The 19,226-nt window shown below is 52.4% G+C and overlaps 6 protein-coding genes across 6 annotated transcripts; 3 read left to right on the forward strand and 3 right to left on the reverse strand.

Annotated features, from left to right (window-relative positions):
- Positions 1 to 5,791: 5,791 nt before the first annotated feature.
- On the reverse strand, positions 5,792 to 6,985 carry LRP88_02242 (beta-ketoacyl [acyl carrier protein] synthase domain-containing protein; the record flags this gene model as incomplete). Its single annotated transcript, XM_083238909.1, has 2 exons — positions 5,792 to 6,445; positions 6,803 to 6,985. 2 exons carry the CDS (start codon positions 6,983 to 6,985, stop codon positions 5,792 to 5,794), a joined length of 837 nt encoding a protein of 278 aa, XP_083105504.1.
- A 99-nt stretch (positions 6,986 to 7,084) lies between these two features.
- On the forward strand, positions 7,085 to 8,399 carry LRP88_02243 (uncharacterized protein; the record flags this gene model as incomplete). The annotated part of the gene is made up of 2 exons (XM_083238910.1): positions 7,085 to 7,245; positions 7,349 to 8,399. 2 exons carry the CDS (start codon positions 7,085 to 7,087, stop codon positions 8,397 to 8,399), a joined length of 1,212 nt encoding a protein of 403 aa, XP_083105505.1.
- A 529-nt stretch (positions 8,400 to 8,928) lies between these two features.
- On the reverse strand, positions 8,929 to 10,659 carry LRP88_02244 (cytochrome P450; the record flags this gene model as incomplete). The annotated part of the gene is made up of 4 exons (XM_083238911.1): positions 8,929 to 9,083; positions 9,176 to 9,616; positions 9,699 to 10,276; positions 10,334 to 10,659. 4 exons carry the CDS (start codon positions 10,657 to 10,659, stop codon positions 8,929 to 8,931), a joined length of 1,500 nt encoding a protein of 499 aa, XP_083105506.1.
- A 487-nt stretch (positions 10,660 to 11,146) lies between these two features.
- On the forward strand, positions 11,147 to 12,864 carry LRP88_02245 (NAD(P)/FAD-dependent oxidoreductase; the record flags this gene model as incomplete). Its single annotated transcript, XM_083238912.1, has 3 exons — positions 11,147 to 11,271; positions 11,333 to 11,469; positions 11,561 to 12,864. The coding sequence occupies 3 exons, from the start codon at positions 11,147 to 11,149 to the stop codon at positions 12,862 to 12,864; spliced, it is 1,566 nt and encodes a 521-aa protein (XP_083105507.1).
- A 527-nt stretch (positions 12,865 to 13,391) lies between these two features.
- Positions 13,392 to 14,826, reverse strand: LRP88_02246 (uncharacterized protein; the record flags this gene model as incomplete). Its single annotated transcript, XM_083238913.1, has 5 exons — positions 13,392 to 13,696; positions 13,765 to 14,152; positions 14,200 to 14,218; positions 14,274 to 14,406; positions 14,469 to 14,826. The coding sequence occupies 5 exons, from the start codon at positions 14,824 to 14,826 to the stop codon at positions 13,392 to 13,394; spliced, it is 1,203 nt and encodes a 400-aa protein (XP_083105508.1).
- Positions 14,827 to 16,513: 1,687 nt separating this feature from the next.
- On the forward strand, positions 16,514 to 18,051 carry LRP88_02247 (uncharacterized protein; the record flags this gene model as incomplete). The annotated part of the gene is made up of 2 exons (XM_083238914.1): positions 16,514 to 17,512; positions 17,680 to 18,051. 2 exons carry the CDS (start codon positions 16,514 to 16,516, stop codon positions 18,049 to 18,051), a joined length of 1,371 nt encoding a protein of 456 aa, XP_083105509.1.
- Positions 18,052 to 19,226: the final 1,175 nt, after the last annotated feature.

The following is a 19,226-nucleotide window of genomic DNA, read 5'->3' on the forward strand; positions in this document are numbered from 1 at the left end:
TGGTGGGAGAACTGAGCCAGGTGAACGTGTGTGACAGAACGTTCTGGCCGTTGCTGGAGGGTTTGGCTCTGTGTCAAAGGGGCCAAGCTGCGAGACGGGGCTTCGCTCAATTGAATCGCAACCAGACCAAACCAAACCAATCCAGTATATCTTGAATTTAAAAGCTCAATCACATATGGCGGATTAGTTGACTTATTTCTATCCGAGAAATAAGTTCGGTGATGCCTCCAGTGATAGTTTTTGGGTGTTTTTGGGGCAAAGACAAAAGTGAGTTCTAGAGGACGCCCATGACCCCCCTAACCGCCACCAATTCAATTCAATGAGTTCAATTCAAATTGCCGAATGGCCTTATTAACTCAACTTTCGCTTCATCAAAAAGATGATTGAACTTCAAATAAACGCAAGCTGTGTGGCTTATCTGGCAAATGACATTGCATGCACAAAACTAGAAACGGACCGATATTACTAATATCTAAATACTCCTTTAAAGGACAAACAGGAAGTCAAAGAGCGAAATATACTTAAACTTTCTCCATCATGCTGGGATAATTAATTCCCTTTTTATTTCATGACGCATGATTTAATTTTCGAGTTCCACCACTGAGATGCATGCATACTTCAAGAAATGGCTTAGAGTGTGAATAGGCCTTTGATCTTCGCATTCGCCTCGTTTCTGTTTCAAAGGTATAAAATTTGCATTGGAAAGAAGGAATTTCAGGCCGAGAACCGCATACGTAAAAAAAATTGGCTTGGTTGGGTTATTCTTGTCGGAAAATACGGGATGTTTGTGGGCTACCCTACAGAGCTACGGGAAGTGGTTGCTCCGTCGGAATCATGTTCAGAAAACCCGGGATTATCAGATGTCAAGATATGTGGTAGGTATGCGTGCTGGAAATCATCTTGAGTGAAGGCATCTATCTTCCGAAAACATATATATATATATTGAAACATCGGGATTTGGCATTGGAAGGGTCTCGGGGTAGACACATGACGTCGTGGGTTATCGTGACCCCAAATGTTAAAGTGCTTGACCACCTTATAAGCCAACCATCACAGGAACGCAGCATGGAGCATGATACAAGGTCTTGAGAGTCAAGGAACAAGTGCAGCACCGGTTCCAGTGAAAAAGATACATCGACTCTCTCCGGGAAAACGGCATTGCCCAATCAAATATAGAGTGCTGGGCTTTAATCTACCACCTGTGCTGCTCCACGGTTGAAACAGTGCCCAGAGGACAGGCAAGCATTTGCTGCTTGTTATTGTTAGTGCAGGCTCTTGCCTGCACAAAGCGCGACTTTAGTTCAATGACTAAGACCCTGGTCATGGCGGAATTATCCTGAGACAAAAGGGGGATGTTGATGCACAGTTTATGCACTCGCTTTTCTTTGGGTTTGTGAAATTTCCTTGGGCAACGGGGCTGTTCAACAGTTAGCCGAAACATACCCGAAAAACGCGTCGGTGTCGTGTAATGACTCGTCGCGTAACGTACCCGACACCTTGCGAGGTCAATGACTTGAAGCTCAGATATAAAACTGGTGGAGAAATCTTGGAATTTGTTACGGACCGAAGTCATAACAAGCAAGATGGAGGGTCTCCCCGATAACAGCCCGATAAAAGTGAGTCTTATACCTAGTTAATAGACACTCGTGCCTTGGGTAGTTATCTCTCTTATTCCTATGTGGACGCCCCTTAACGCAGCTAGATCAACTGAATCTCATAGATCTGAGTCTCGACCCGTGTATCAAGCTTGGAAATTCCTCAAACCTTGCCTCATCTGGGCTGGTTGGACGGATCACTTGGCTATGCTCCTTCTCCTGGCTTCTCCCATCTGTAGCCTCACCTGTTCCGAGAATGCCACTGTGGCGGCTGACATGATGCTATTATCGGCCCTTGGACTTGTTCCGGTGGTCACTGAGAGCCCTGAGTAAGCAACCAACACCGTTTGCGAGACGACAAGTTCTTGGCAGCCCACCTTGAATGGACCACACAGACAACGAAAGCATAACTAAGTATAAAGATTCATCCCCAATCATTTGCCAGGATTCCATATTATTCTCAGCATATCGACCGAAACTCTTGCGAGCACCTTTCTCTGCTACCCATACCCTACACCACACTCTCACAAGATGGAAGTGAAGCCGCGGCTCTGCTCCAGGTGAGCAAGGGGACTCCCTACTCTCTAAGATACCCTTGCCGGATGGCTATGCTGACAGTGAGTATCCTTTCATCCAAAATTTCGTCATTATGCTCATCATAACTAAACCAGTGACAACGGCGGTCTCTCGATGAATAGTAGGGAATACCTTGCTCTCACGGCGTTCTTGAGACCGCTGATGATAGGAAGGCCATCTCTATCATACCTAAAAGGAATTTTGAGGTAGTATCTGTACGCTGCATCACCCAATTACTTACCAGGCGACAAGGTGGCCGAAAGGGGCGATAACACTGCGTCTTTGGATGGCAAGAGACTCAAGGTTCTGACCAAATGCAGAGTTTATGTTACCAAAGCCAAACCTTGCAACTAAATACCTAGCAAGCGCCGAAAATTCTTATTGCGAGATATTCTGACCCGGCTGACTGGCGTGCTCCAGATGTGAACAAAGGGGCTCGAGGAGTCGGGCAAGGCGGTCCAGGCCGCTATGCTAGGGTGAGTCAGAAATCCACTCGCTGAAGAGGTGTACCTTTGCCTTCCATACCTGTTGATCTGATATGCTGACTGACTTGACAAGGTCGGCAGAATGGCCCATGCGGGTCATGTTGATCCAGGAGAAGTTACGCCGGCCAAGTGTAACGCCCGTACGGACAAACGCTGACTTAACCGCATACAATGCGGCAGCCAGCGAGTGAGTAAAAGATCCGGAGGATGGGGTGGGGGACCTTGGGAAAGAGAACAGGCTGATGTCAGGCCATCGAGGATGCGCTGCGAGCAGCTTCGACGGCTCATTGTGCCCCGGTACCGATGCACGGGGATGAGCTAAGCTACAGGCTTAATCCCTTTGGGACGGATCATGGCCCCATATCGACACAAGTAGTCCTCTCGGCTCTACCGGAGAGCAGTATTCATACAGCCTCGAGTCTGTGCTTGGCTCTTGAGTTTAACTCATCTTTTGCACACTGTCTATCTTATCCTATCTCTAGTTGATATACAGAAAATATAGTGGCCCCGAAAGGAAATAGAAACACATTACTGGCATTCAATTGCAATCATTAGACACGGCACAAGCTACTATGTCATCTGTTCGAGTTTGGCCAGAGATACACGTACACACCATACCGAGACCTGCAGCAACAGAATGAAGAGCAATGTTTAATGCGGCTTCGATAGAAAACCAACTCTTCAAGAAAAAGAGGCTTGATGTATTCGCCGATAAACATTGTTAATTTTGGTATAAGATGTTTCACGGAGAAAATGGGTTTTGGTGTGCAAGTGTTCCCCAGGCTAGACAAGACCCGGGAAGTTTTGATTGGAAAAATGGACTTTTTGCTGGCTACAACTTGACAACCAGAGTAATCGGCTTTTGCAGGATCATAAAGCAAGGAGCAGTGCCCTATACAGATCAGGGCAAGGTGACGAAGCATATCAGTAAATAGCGCATGGTGGCCTCGATTGACTAATCTTGGGGCATCGCCGGAAGAGTTACCAGCTTCTCTTTTGCCACTTAATCAGAGAGGAGCATGTTCAGAAACCTATTCCCTAGGTTAAAAGGCGATGCTGGGAAGCGCAGATAGAGGACTTTTATGAGCCGTCTAAGATTGGTCTTTTCTACAGAACGAGTGCGATGGCCCCGTCTAAGTGACAGATTGAGGCGGGGAGCATAGTTTTGCTGGCCGAAATATGTATTAAACCTGGGAGAGACAAGGTGACGAGGTAAAGGAAAGCCCCCTCAATTTAGAGATGATACACTATAACAAACCTTGTCTTGTGTTCTCTTAGACTGTAATCCCTCATGGAATTTTCTACGGAGAAATCACCTCTTTTTGTCATCTAAGTCTAAGGCGTGAGACTAGGGGAAAAAAAACCTAACGGAGAAAACGTGATGTTTAGGACAACCCTACAGAGGGGGTGGAAAAATTGGAATTTCCAGGATGAAAGCTAGGGAGGAAGTTGATGCTAACTAAGGGAATTCTGCGCGGGAAAATCGGCTTTAAATATGCCAAACAAAGAACGATAAGCTAGAGAACCAAGCTCGTGACTATGAAAGAGGGCCGCGGCCGAGCCCAGAGGAGCAGTCTTGCTGCCAGAGCTGCCAAAGACGACGGCCTGCTCGTTTTCCATGCGGATGAGACACCCGGAAAGATGATCAGCTGGCCAGTGAACACATATAGGCCGACCTAGTGTTTGAGCGGCGCCAAGGGCTCTCCATATCCTCCATCACCTACTATAGTTAGTTTCGCATACGAACTTCAAGGCGGGACATTGCAAGGTTGCTCGTGCAGGTGTTGCTGCTGATGACATGCTCAACTACGGCTGCGAATTCGACATGGTGTAGGGTGCACTAATGATGGGGGAGCGCATGAGGCCGATGAAAAGAGATAGACAGAGACAATACACGTTCGGATTTTCCGGCGCTGACTGTGACTCGTGGTAATCAGGCAGCACGCAACATGAAGACGCGGATCGCCAGGCCACGCCGCATGCGTGCCCTTGTTATGTTCGGCCGGCGGCGGAGTAACCCTTCCTCTCTTCTTTTCAGTCTGGAATTCTGGTACACACTGAGGACCGCAGCTAAGTTTCTACTTATAGGAGCATATACCTGCGTTGAATGCAGACCCAGAGACCGCGCGAGGGCAGCGCCCATAAGGTCAGCCTAGGGAGGGTTAGGGTTAACTTCTCCGTTAGAGACTTTGGCCGAAACAAGTATCGATCCTTGTGCCAGAGTTCCATTGCATTCATAGCACGAGCATCCATGATGATAGCCATCACAGGAGAAGAATAGAATGCCCACTTCTTCCTGGGAGTGATGATTTAGTCGAAATGCAAGACATTCAAGTGAAATCCTCAGGCTCATCATCACTTTCTCTCCAGTCGTCCTGAAGATTCGTATCATCTTCGTACGTAGACTCATCAGGTTCATCAGATTCATCAAAACCTTCATTATCATCACGTGGCGTGGGAGCCGAGTAGGGTGATGATGACATTGCAAACGAGGAACCTTGAGGTTAACGGCTGGCAGATTTAGCTTGGGAGAGTCGAGCTGGTTGGTCTCGAATCCGCCGAAGACTAGAGCTGATTTCACTCAACGTTGAGGCCGGCCGCTTCTTCCTCTTGGACGCAATCTGTTCGCGTGCTTGAGCATGGGTTCCTTCGGAGGGGCCAGCTTTCCCCATGTCTTCCCCGAGGCTCGGCTCGACTTGTGCAAGACCATTCCCAGTTTGCCACAAGTAACTCAAAGACTTGTCAGCCGACCGTCTCTGTCTTGGTCGTCTGCGCAGCATCCCAGTCAGCCATGGTTTGAACGAGGACGGTGCATCAGCAACGCATGGAATGACCACATCACGCATCCACTGCTCGTGTTCATGGCGATCCAAAGGTCCAGAGGCCCATGCTTTGTCTGATTGGGGATCCCACTTCGTCAGACACTGCAAAGCAACCAGGCCAAGGGAGAATAGGTCGACCTTATTGGTATATCGCAATGGCCGGTTGAGAAATTCAGGTGCCATATAGATTCGGGTCCCAGTGAAGGTGTCCATGTATTCACGTGTGTTGTGTCTCGCTGTGCCAAAGTCAGCTGAGTCTCTCGTGGACTCGCCAATGACGCTTCAGTGGCTTGGAAAGACCTCGGTCGTCATCTTACCTGGGACCCATAAAGCCGAATTCATAGTGGATGCGGTTTGCTGCCATGTAGTCGCCCGAGCCGGACTGACGATGGCGACTGAAGTTCTCGACGTCGCGCTGGTCCAACTCCAGCCAGTCGCCCTCGAAGCTGCCGACAAAGACACCGATCTTGCGACCGCGCAGCTCTGACGACTTCTGTCCGGCTGTCTGCAACGCCTCGTACGCAACCTCGAGCAGGAGTCGTTGCTGCGGATCCATGGAAGCGCACTCGTCCTTGGTCGCCGACCAGAAGGACGTGTCCATCTTGGCTAGGTCGACATGGTCGAGGAAATAGCCAAACTTGGAGGCGACGTGGCCGGACTTTCCAGGGCCAAACCAAGTGTCGACGTCGTAACGCTCCTTGGGCACCTTGCATCGTCCGTTGCGCTTGTTCTGCAACAGGTCCCAGAAGGCTTGGGAGTCGTTGATTGAGCCCGGGAGTCTCATTCCCATGCCGCAAATGGCGATGGGCTCATACAGAGGCTTCCCGATGGAAGCGCTGGGATGGCCATTGGCATAGCCTTTTGTGCGCCCATTGGTGTGTCCATTGGTATGGCCATTGGTGTAGCCATTGGTGTACTCCGATTGGCCGTTGGTGTGGCCGTTCGTGTACCGTGAGTGGCCGTTTGGCTGACTAGAAAATTCCATGATGATCGTCAAAAGTACACCAGCAAATAATACAAAGATGGGTATGGTCCGTAATGTTGAATTAAGTTGTGCGTCCCTCGGTGAGACGTGACGCTTGCGGACCTAATAAAGCTCATAGATTGCAATGTTTACTCGAGTCAAAAGGGCTCATCATGGGCCAGTTATGAGCTTAAGTCACGATGGGAATCAGTTGATTATCTCACCTAAGACTACCCCCTACCCACCATCCTAGGATCGGTCAGGAATTCCGTATCATTGTCCACTTAGCCGGCATCTACCGACGTGGGGTGCCTATTGCGCAGGAGCGGAATTCTTAGGGCGAGGTTGAAGTCGGATTACCGAGATAAGACGGTAGGTCTCGGGGCTCCTAACATCACTCAGCCGCGTGCTGACACCGAGCCCGTAGCTGACAGCCGATCGCATATCGGTGTTCCGGGAATCAAGCGCGACAAAGATGATACCCGGGTCTCTAAATCGATGCCTGCTGTAGATATCAGGTTGGGCGGGGTTGGGTAGTTTCATGTTGAAAGCCAGTCCGGTCGAGAAAAGCTGCGTACCACCCCCGCGAACAACACAATAACCTGCAGCGCACACGGCACCAGACTTGGACACAACAACAAGATGGCCATCACGAACGGCAATGGAACCAACGGTACACACGCGCCACGTGCGCACCCTGGACTTTGGATCATGGGCCTAGGTCACCAGTATGGGGCTTATCTTTGTGGACCTGAACGGCTGGAAGAGCTGGCCACGCGCTTCTACGACGTCGAAGCACCTGGGTAAGATGCACTTGCCACCAAAGCCCAGATGTTCAGCTGAATGAAGGCAAAAGAGGAATGATTGTAATCTGGAAGTGACTGACATCCCAACGTCATTGTTCAGGCTCAAGAAGTTGCTGCAAGTCAACCGAACTTCCGGCATCGACCAGCGACCGAGTGTCCAGGACATGAGCTCGAGTCCCCTCCTACATCGTCCTGAAATGCCGACAATCACTGATCTGAATGCGATTTGGTACAAGGCGGGCGTCGATCTGTGTGCGCGAGCCTGTCGCAAGGCGCTGAAGGAATGGGGTGGTGACTTGTCCGAGATCACTCATGTCGTCGCTTGCACCACGACTTGCTATGGCAACCCGGGCGTCGACTTGATTGTGGCAAACAGACTTGGTCTCGGGCCCGAGGTACAACGCGTACTCCTCGCTGGTGTGGGATGCGCGGGCGGCCTGTCCATCATGCGCAATGCTGCTCAGGTCGCCCTCGCCGCAACAGCACAGCACAAACCAGCGCGGATCCTAGCTTTTGCGTGCGAGCTGTGCACCACCAATGCGAGGCAAGAACTGGCTGATGCTGAGGCCAGCACAAGCCCAGAGGATATCAGCATCGCGGCAGCTCTCTTCTCGGACGGTGCGGGTGCATTTGTACTGTGCAACGATGCTGGACTTCCAGAAAGCGGACGAGGCCCTATCTTCCAGCTCATGGATTGGGACAATGCGGCCATTCCAGACTCAATGCAGGAGATGGGCTGGGACCTTGTTCCGTCGGGCTATCGGATCACCCTGACACGCACGGTGGCGACGGCGGCAGCCGCGGCGGTGAAACCCATGTTTTCGAAGATGCTGCCTGCGTTTCGCGACAGAGTCAGGCTCTCGGATGCGACAGCCGCCAACCTTGACTGGGCTCTGCATCCCGGCGGCAAGGCCATTATCAGAGGGGTGCAGGATTCGATGGGCCTGACCGAGGAGCAGCTGTTTGCGACCAAGCACGTCTACAAGACGCGCGGAAACTCATCGAGCCCCACGGTTTTGATTGTTTTGGACACACTGAGGAAGGCTGAGGGAGGCAAGGATGATGTGGTGGCAGTGGCTTTTGGGCCGGGTATGGCGATAGAAATGTCCTTTTTGCGGCGATGCCACCCCGTGGATGATGATTCGGACTAGGCAGCGAACATGTAAGATACACGTAACATGCGGAATACGTGTACACAACATATTATGCACATACCTGAACAGAGTGATGACGCCAGAGTGTGCCTCTACTGACATCACACGGCCAGAAGCTACTTCGCAGAATTGGGCTCGATTAGGTGGTTTCGGCGGGGAAGAGAGCCTAGCGTTTCTAGATAAATAAATAAACAACTTCCTCGAACTCGGTGACCAGCCGAGTTGAAGAGAGAAGGAAAGGGTTTCCTTCGTGGGGCTGGCCAGATCGAAATGGGAGATAAATCCCCGCAGTTTCGATCACGTGATGTTTGTAGAACCCTTCTAGAAGGAACGACGCGAGCGGCTAACGATATCTGGATAGGCCCTTCTTTCTCTACGTAAGCCACATACTGACTCAAATTCGTCATCAGGCTATAAAACACAAGCCACCCCCTTTATTAAAAAGATACTAGCTCCTTTCAATTTACCTGCTTAACCTTTCCCCTACCTTTACCACCTTTGCCAATATAAAGTACCGTTAAGTGACTCAGCCTATGTTTACCCACACACCGTTGTTGACGAAGCAGGTGATGTTAAGCTTCTCCTCCCACTCTTGGATTGGCTGAGGCCCCTTGAACGTCGGGTACTGCTGCATGAAGCGAAGGAGGACGTATCCAGCCCCGACCAGTGCAAGTTGCTGGCCTACATATCACATAACACATTCAAGTCAGCGAATATTCCTTCTTTTGCCCACGCCTTGGGAAACATAGGGGTGGAAGAAAATATTTACTTACCGAGACAGATGCGAGGACCACCACTGAACGGGATGTAGCTCCACGTCGGCCTCTCCTTCTCCCAACGCTCAGGCCTGAAGTCAAGGGAATCCTTGCCCCACAAGTCTTCGCGTCGATGAAGCGAGTAGGACGAGAAAGAGCACTCGTGGCCTTTGGGGATGAAGACGGGAGATCGTCCGTCCGGACCACCGCCCACGGGAAGGATGGTGTCCTTGTTGGCCACGCGAAGGTTCTGGGGAACGGGAGGATACACACGAAGCACCTCCTTGATGACCCAGTTCAGGTACTTCATGTTCCTGACGTCATCGTAGGTGGGCATACGGTCTCCCTCCAGTGTATTGGACATCTCCTGGCGGAGCTTCTCCTGCACTTCAGGGTACCTGGCCATGACGAAGAAGAGTGTGCTAATCAGGGAAGCCTCAGAGCCAACCGCTGCCAGGACTGGATTCGTGCATCGTTAGTATCACAATCATGACAAGGCAGAGACCAGGACCAATGGTGCATGCACCGGAGAAAGACTTACGCAGGTTGAGAACGTGATCACGGATCTGCTCCAGCGGCACGCCCTCGGCAGCCAAAGCGCGGGGAACAGTGTACTTGTTGTCATCCTCCACGTAAGATCCCTCCTTATGGTCACGAATAGCCTCCATAACGAAGGGGTCGACGCCCTCATGGAGCACGCGACGCGCCTCCTGGAGCTGGCCATCGCGCACAAGGAAGGACATCTTACCGGCACGGAGACGCTCCGAGATCATAGTGTTAGCCCTGTCGAGCGCCCACAAGAAGCGGCGGCCGACGTGGGCACGCTCCTCGGTGAGCACGTCGAGCGGACGCCCGGACAGCATCTCGGTGCCGACGTCGACCATGAAGCGCTGCGTCCACTCCTGGAGCTCGACGAGCGAGCCAGGGGGGTTCTGGCCGCGCAGGGACTCGAACCAGATCTGGAGGTGCTTCTCCCAGACGGCCGTGTCGGCGAAGTAGGACCGGGCGAGCTGAGGCCGGGCGGCGGTGCGGGCGTGCACCCAGTCCTGCCCGTCGGCGGCGAAGATGCCGACGCCGACGAACTCGAAGGTCGCCCAGCGACGACGGGGGCCCATGTCCCTGGAAATGCCCGTTAGTGGACATCATCACGTAGGAGGAGAGAATGTTACGACTTACCAGTCGGCAAACTTGGTTGCCAAGATGGCCTTGATGTTCTCCGGGTCGCAGGTGACGTGCATGAGGTTACCCAGGAGACCCACTTCGAAAGTGTTGCCGTAGCTCTTGAACATTTTGTCGAAGTACTCCAGGTTGCAGTGGTTGCGAATGGCCTTGTGCAGCGCGGTGGCGTGCTTCAGCCCAAAGATGGGATCCCATGCCATGGCATGGGGCGCCGGCTTGCAGCCATGGGAGCGGCGCCTTCGATACACTGTCACCTGGAAAGCGATGAAGTAGGCCACTGCCGCGGCAAGAGCCACGGGCAGTAGAGTCAGAGTCAACTGCATGGCGATGGCTGGCGAGTGTTGCTTGCCCTCGCTGTAGTAATTGTGTGATTGGATGGGTTGCGCAACGGTGACTTGACAAACTGCTAGAGTTCAATCTATGTCAACCTGAATCATGGACTGCTGTTGGAATCGTCTTCGAGTAGAAGGTAGCATGGTAAAAGAGCCAGCCTGCTTCGGTTCTGCGGAGGTGTTCCAAATATGCGGTCACTGTCAGCTCGGTAATCCGAGAGGGGGTGACGTCCGGTCGCAGCCTGGCAGTCGCTCGAAAGTCCGAATCAGGAACACGGAATCTCGAAAACGGACATCAGCTCTACAGCCGAGAGATGAGCAGATGGGCAGCGGACGACCCCGATGCCGGGTTCGCTGTCTGTTGTCGACACCTTGGCTTACATACACTTAAATGTATGGAAACACCGTTGGCAGTAGAGCATGCAACACCCATTTTGCATTTTTGTCACACCGCAGCATTGAATACACGACCATCACTATGTCTGTTCCCTCGCAAACTTCTGTTCTCATTGTGGGCGCCGGGCCGGCGGGATCGTACGCCGCCTGCGTGCTCGCTCGCGAGGGCGTCGACGTCGTGCTTGTCGATGCCGATAAGTTCCCCAGGTACGTCAAATCACCACATCATTCAAGGACAAGGGGATGAACTAATCTTCAAAATTTAAAGATACCACATCGGTGAGAGTATGCTGGCAGCGATACGGTTCCTCTTGCGCCTCATTGATGCCGAGGAGGCCTTCGACAAGCACGGCTTCGAAAAGAAATTCGGCGCCACATTCAAGATCACAGACAAGAGGGAGGCGTGTTAGTTTTCCCCAACTGCGACTGTTTTTGTTCCATGAACTGCAGAGAGGAGGCAGGACAAGATGGCTGATTATGGTTGAACCGCACACAGTCACCGACTTCTCCGAGGCGCTCGGCCCCGGCGGTCACTCATGGAACGTCATCCGGTCCGAGGCAGACGAGCTGTTGTTCAAGCACGCCGCGAACAACGGAGCCAAGACATTCGATGGCACGAAAGTGGACAGCATCAACTTCGAGCCCCTCCCCGATTTCGAGATGGGCGAGGGTTCGCACCTGGCCAACCCAGGCCGTCCCGTATCGGCCGACTGGTCGCGCAAAGACGGAACCAGGGGCAACATCAAGTTCGACTACCTTATCGACGCCAGCGGACGCAACGGGATCATGTGCACAAAGTACCTGAAGAATCGCAAGTTCAACGAAGGCCTGAAGAACCTCGCCCAGTGGACCTACTGGAAGGGCGCGAAGCGCTTCAACGTTGGCAAGCACAACGAGAACTCGCCCTTCTTCGAGAACCTCGATGACGCGAGTGGCTGGGTCTGGGCTATCCCGCTGCACAACGGCACATTGTCAGTCGGCATTGTGGCCCGCCAGGACCTTTTCCTGGCCAAGAAGAAGGAGCTTGGGCTGTCTGGCCAGGAGTTCTACCGCGAGTATCTCAAGCTTGCGCCGCAGATCAGCGAGATGCTGTCGAATGCAGAGATCGTAGCCGATGTCAAGCAAGCGTCGGACTGGTCGTACAGCGCATCGGCCTACGCGGGGCCGTACTTCCGCGTCGCCGGCGACGCCGCTGCGTTCGTCGACCCGTACTTCTCGTCAGGCGTGCACCTGGCTCTGAACAACGGTCTCGCAGCCGCTGTATCGATTCAGGCGTCGCGTCGTGGACAGGCGGATGAGGGCGCCGCTGCGAAATGGCACGCCACCAAGGTCGCCGAGAACTACACCCGCCTGCTCCTCATTGTCATGGCAGTGCAGCGCCAGCTGCGCCTCAAGCATGAAGAGCTCATCACTAGCAACTCCGAGGACGGCTTCGACACCGCCTTCAAGGCCATTCAGCCCGTCATCCAGGGTGTGGCCGACACTCACGAGTCAGATGCGTCGGTGCAGAACAAGGCGGTGGAGTCGGTCAACTTCGCGCTTGAATCGTTTGAAGTCACGCCCGAGCAGGAGAAGTTGATGACGGAGAAGGTCGTCCAGGCTGCGCAGAGGGCGCCCGAGACGCTCCAGAAGATGACGCCTGAGGAAGTCGACATCTTGAAGCGCATGAGCCATCGTGTGTTGCACCGCAACACAAACCGGAACAACAAGGGCCTAGTGGACTTTACAGGCCAGGTTATTGATGGATTCTCGGCGATACTGGAGCGCGGCGATGTGGGCCTGATCAAGGTAGAAGACTAGATGGTCACTTGTAGTAAATAGCAATTCTTCGTCGCTTCAGGATCTCTACAGACCCGACTTGGTTCCTGAGACAGTGATAAGGTAACATAGTATACGTTGATTTCTCTGCTATGCCAAGCTCCTGGTGTCTATCTCTGCCTGACTGCCTGTCCAGTGTCACGCACGCAAATGAGGGGAAGAAAGATGCAATCGCGAGCACATAATGTTAACCATAGGCCATTGGACACCGAGAGAACACTAGAGGGGCCCGGACGTCCCTCGGGTATAGTTTGTTATTCTTGAGAGACGCTTCTTAGCACGCCGCGCTTTTCTTCACTCATCTTCATAGGTTAGACAATATCTTCACACAATGTGGACAATCGTACACATCATCATGCCGTCGTTTTGTACTTGTGCTTTTATCACCAGTGACCTTTTACTGCCATAAGTCCAACCACCAGAGACATGCTCTAACATTTCTCTCATACTAGATGATAAGGTATCAGAACAAATTGCTATCTATCTACCTAACCTCTAGGTACCCACCCTTATATCTTCATACACTCTAACACTCCCATCTCGCTAGTTTCCCCAGGAACAACATTCGTGATACGCAGACCGGCATCAGCAGCCAGGTTTTCAAACATCTCAATGGTACGCTCCTTTCCTGCGGTAATACACATGAACAAGTCCACGGCGGCGGCCATGGGTGTTGGCGGGTTAGTCATGATACACTCGACGATCAACAGCCGACTGTCAGACGCCATGGAGTTGTGGATCAGCCGTAGTACCTGAAGCACGTCCGCATCGGCATAGTCGTGCAAGGTACGGCGGATCCGGTAGACAAGGGCTCCTAATGAGAGTAAGGTATGTCAGTCTCATTTCGTAGCGTCTGATATAGGTAATCCCATATAAGCTTACCTTTGACAGGCTCATCCTTGAAAATGTCGATCGGCACCTTCTGCAACGCCTTGATCTCCTCCTCCTGCCGCATCTTCGCGTTATCCTCCAGCACATGCGGCAAGTCCTGCAGCACGCACCGCTCAGCCGGCAAGCCGGGTGTGTTCCGCAAGATTGACAGCAAGGACTCGCCGTCACTACCCGCGAGATCGACGACTAGGGGCCGGCTCTGGTCCTCGACGGATTTCTCAACGATCCAGGAGAAATCATACGGGCTAAGCATGGGGTAGAATCTAGAGCTGGCGCGCACGGACTTGGCGAAGACCTCGACCTCCTCCGGATCCGCCGATATGATCTCCCAGATGGTCTTGTCGGGCTGCCCCCGGGCAAATGTCCACGGGCTGCCGCGCTGCTGGGTTGGTTCGATCCGGCCGTAGCGCTCGAAGTACTTGGGACCATCGCCGCCCTCACTTGTCTTCAGGTTGATTAGCACGAGAGCCGCACGAGGTAGAGAATCCAAAGGGACTCACTCAGCAACCACGTCCAAAACCCCCCTCAAAGTCACGTTTCCAATCAGCATCACCGCGTTCGGCGTGTTGACCACCTCGTCATCTCCAATCTGCTTGAGGAAGCCCGCCGCGACGAGCACCCATGCAAGGCGTCCTGCGACGCACGAGTCAACTTTGAGTCCTGCTAGTACATCCCCAGTTCGCTGATCAACTCACGGACAAGCTCGACTTCGGCTCCCAGCTCGTCGGCGAGCTGTGCGTACGAGATTGGCGTGATGCAGTCGCGCGGGATGCGCTCGAGCGCGCCCCAGTGCAGGAAGACACGCAGCACGCCCATGGCAGGGGGGATCAGCATCAGGTCCAGGAAGCGCTCCTTGGGCGACGTCATGCCGCGCAGCGCCGCGACGCCTGCCTTCTGCGCCTCGGCGGCGGTGCTCAGGCTCTCCTTCGCCGCGCCGTTGCCATTGGGAGAAGTGCTCTTTTGGCGGAGGGCATTGGCTGCTTGGGTAAGCTTGGCTGCGAGAGCGTCGAGGTGGTCGGGCGAGGGGGCAGGCGATGCTCCGGGTCCGGCCATGGTGACGAACATGTGTAATCTTGTGAGTGTGATGTAATTTCCTAAGTCCGTCTCGATGACGTTGTGGTAGGGGCGTTGTGGATGACTGTTTGTGATCCACCCAAGTCGGGACTTTTCGTGTGTCTTTAAAGTGTCGACATCAATTCCTTGATCCGTGGTGTTATTTTGTCCGGTCTCGGCTGCCGTGCCCTTATGTCACCTTACATGATTAGGTAGTCCAAGGCATACACAGTGTCAGCTCGCCTATGTCGTCCTATCAATGTTCGGATAAACGTCCCTACTCGATTTTCGCTATGCGCGGCAAGGTGAGAATACTCCACAATTCCAAGTATTTCCTAAAGTCGGGGATCCATCCTAGGACATCGGGAATCCGAGCTTATCTGAGCTGAGTAATATGTCCATGAGAGGCGCAAAAAAGAGATTCAATGCGCAGGACTTTAACCACCCATCCCGCATCCCACTGTGCCGCGCCTGAAACGATGCATGGGTATGCTGGAATCAGCACTTTCCATTTTCCTTAGCTTGGCACTTAATTTATAAAAAAACGCTGGTTCAGCCTGACCCAAACACCAATATTCCGGTCGCTTATAATTTACAGAATTTGCCGCATCACCCCCAAAATTGACATCAAAATATACAATTCCACCAATTCCAAACTAACAACAACGTCAGATACCAGAAAAAATAAACCATTAGGTAGCCCCTCTCAAAATCTCTTCAATAATACTACATATAGGACTGTAATACAGGTTTCTATATCTGACGTGGTGGTTGAATAGGAATTATGATATATATGCGTTGCAGAATGTTGGGGCAGACACACTTTCCCCCCGACGCACGGTCCTATTCGTGTTTGCTTACAATAGACAGTGGTTTTTGATTTAGAATCAGCGAGCTTTCTCGGGGCCGAGCCTCGTGGCGGATGCTATGTCGCTCTCGCGGTCGTTGGCAATGTGTCAGACTGCATAATCCTTCAATATGTAGGGTCGTAGTCGAGGGCCAGTGTCACAGCACACTCTACTATATAATAAGCATCGCTTCACCTCTCTCATTACCTTACAGCTCTTCAGCTATCAATAACAACAGTCAACGCATCTAATGTTCCAATTCCCTGAACACTGCACCCGACTGGTGACGCATCGCTCAGTGTTGCCAACCTAGTCCACTTACTTACATAAATCGACCACTCCTCTGAGCCCCCACAGGTTCAGACGTCACAAGATACCTTTTGACTGTCTCCAGTGCCTGCCGAGCTACGGTTTATTTTCCGGCACCCCTGTCCTGTTGGTGTTGAGATTGTATCCCAAGGAGGTAACCATACTGATTATAGCGTTAGCCCGACTCCACGAAACATATCTCATCAGGTCCAGACGCTACTAGGCACTGGACCTTGAGCAGAAAAGTGCATCATGAACCACGACAAGAACAGTCCAGACGTTCAAGATCAACTACCAGCTTGTGAGAGGTGTCATGCCTCAAAGGTTCGCTGTCGCAGGGCGCCCGGCGAGGTGCGGTGTCGGCGTTGCACCCGCGCAGCATTTCCGATTGCCATCCTCGACCATCTCGTCGAGGTGGTCGTGTTGGCCAGCAGCAAGCAAGGCGAGGATCAAGCGGGCCGCCATCGACACCAAAGCCTATGGAAGAAGACACCCTGAGCCTTCCGGCGACGGCAGTGTCATCAAACAACATGACGACTGACACGACCCACGACTTGCATCAGCAACAAACACATGACATGAACACCGACACATCCAACGCACTTCTGGACCTGATATCGGTATCCATGGCCCCCAGCGGCGACGGCCTCTCCGACCTGTTATGGGAACCGCTTGTCCACGACGTTGGACCGGACTCGATGCGCGCCGTTACACTGCACACATCTCTCGCGCCAACATTAAGCAATCCCAGCGCCTCCAGCCACAGTATGCGCCCCGGCCTCTCAGAAACGCTCCAAGATGGAGTTACATCAACCAGCGGCCTAAGCACGATGCACAAGATAAGGGGTAGCGGCAGCGAGAGTCGGTCTCCAGAACTGTCAAGACTTCCCTCAGCATCATACATGCAAGCTCTGATGGACCTCCACGCACAAATGCTCTCACAGCAAGACAGCCTATTGCAGTTCCTGGCGGCCCCGATGAGATACACACATGTCCGCCCTACGGGCGAGATCAGCAGGCGGGCCAGCAGCAGCAGCGACACGACATTTGCCGCCTTCCCCGAAGGACCTGTTGAAGCCGCCCTGCGGCTCGGACTCGCCCTACGTTCGCTGCTCCACCCCAACCAGACATGCGAGCGCGACATGCCCACCGCGCTCTTTCTCATTAGCACCGTCCTTCGCCTGGCCTCGCTGCTGCACGATCTCCTAGGGCGGCTGCAGGGGATGCTCGCGCAGGTGACCAACAGGAACGCGCTGTGCGCGTTTTTGTTCCCGCCTGTGCGGCTCGGGTCACTGCTGCTCAAGGAGCAGAACAATGACCGGCTGAGACCCCTGCAGATGCACTCCATCTCCATGGCGCTGGGCGCGGCGGAGGGGCTGATCGATGAAGTGATCCAGCTCACGGAGCGGGCACTGCCCGAGAATATCGCCGACGCGTCCGGCACAATGGAAGATGGGGAAGGGAATACGAAGGACGAGTTTGGTCTGCAGGCGTTAACGCAGGCGCTGGTGGCGAAGCAGGAGGCCGTAGTAGAGAGCATCTCGGGACTCAGGGATATGCTGTGTTGCTAAAGGTGCCAAGGAAAAGAATAGCCGCGATATGCGTTAGCGAAGAAGATCCAGCGGGACGGGGACCAGGGTGCCAGAGACCGAAGACGATGGCGCGAGTTTATTGCCAAAGTAACACCATGCTGCAGATCAGGCCTTCCGCGCCCAGAGGAAGCACCAAATCGAACATGACCAACCGCAAAGGCGAGGCCAAGATTTCCACCTTGACAACAAGCATTCTGGACGCTTCTCGGCCGGTGATTAATACATGGTCCGTCCTCGACGGGGCGCAAATGCCGGAGCCGGCAACGGCGCCGGCCCGGTCCGAGGCGTCGCCAAGGGAGTCAAGGAGCCACACTACTCGAGCGACAGACACAGCAGCGTGGCGCTCGCTAGCAGCCACCAGCACTCGCAGCGGCTCAAACGGCTTCGATGTCGCCGCCGCCCCCAAAGTCATACCTATGTCATTTAGCGACATGTACAACCCTGTGCCAAGACCCCACTGTCATCTCGTTCTCTAGACGAAAGTAATAAGACAGAGGGAATATACCGGGATATGGGAGGGTCAGCCAGAGCCCGAGGCTTCGCGATAGCTAAATATAGCAATATGTGCCGCCCTGGAGCCTTATCATTGGAAAGTGGGCTCCGTCTAAGGTTCACGTCTGCACGCTTATCTTAGAACTTTTTCAAGAAGCATAGTCCTTTAGATTACTCACTGGTTCGTTCTACGAGAATAGGTCAGCGCTAGGTGTTACACGCCAGACGCCCGCCGCTGAGACGGGCCAGCACCTGCAGCAGGTTTAGTAGGGTTCGGTAGGGCTCGGTAGGGTTTGGGTCCGGCGGGCGCGGGGCGTACTGTCTCCGGATCAGGAAGTTCTCTTAAACTCCATGTCTCCGGGGTGGTAAGTGACAGAAGCTGTGTCAGATCGTGGCCGTCACATTTTGAGGCTTATGCGCGCGGTGCGCTCTATTATGCCCCATGGGGCCTAGCACCTATTCTCGGGAAATGCCGTGGGAACTGGTGGGTGGCACTGCCGGGCAATCATAGACGCCCTTCCTTTTATCTCGAAAAGTAACCTGTGGGCCTGTTGATCACGCGTCCCCGCCCAAGTGGGCCCTTGTTCAGCTTAGTGCCCAAGGTGGCTAGTGGTCTAAGAAAAAAATAGCATACTAAAATCGGGCCCTGGTTACCCCCTTAATTAATATCGCTAAAAGGGTTAATTTTATGACTAAATTAAAGGCAAATTAAAATATTAATTTAGTTAGCTACTAGCTAGTTATTTTCCTATATAATTCCTTTATATTATAGAGCTTCTTTAGGATTGATCTAATCTATTTATTAATAGTCTCTTATATAAGGCTATCTTAACCCTCTTATATAAGGCTTACAAAGGTCTTAGGATCCTAATAAGCATATTTTCTAATATATTACTTTAATATAGACTAGGTATTCTCTATAGGGCTTAAATTAGGGCTACTAAGGTAATTAAAGAAATAATTTAAACTATATTTCTCTTTCTAAGCCTATATAAGGTTTTAAGTATTAGGCCTATAGCCGCTATTATTATCTTCTTTAAGGATAAAGGTATAGCTCTTATTAATTTACTTCTTAATTACCCCATTAAGAATCTTTTTATAATATACTTCTTATATTATTTTATTATTATAATTAATAAGTACCTTATATTAGATAAGA

The sequence above is a fragment of the Fusarium phalaenopsidis genome (genome assembly GCF_050370095.1).
Source record: "Fusarium phalaenopsidis strain FUZ10S chromosome Unknown contig_32284, whole genome shotgun sequence".
NCBI classification, from domain to species: domain Eukaryota; kingdom Fungi; phylum Ascomycota; class Sordariomycetes; order Hypocreales; family Nectriaceae; genus Fusarium; species Fusarium phalaenopsidis.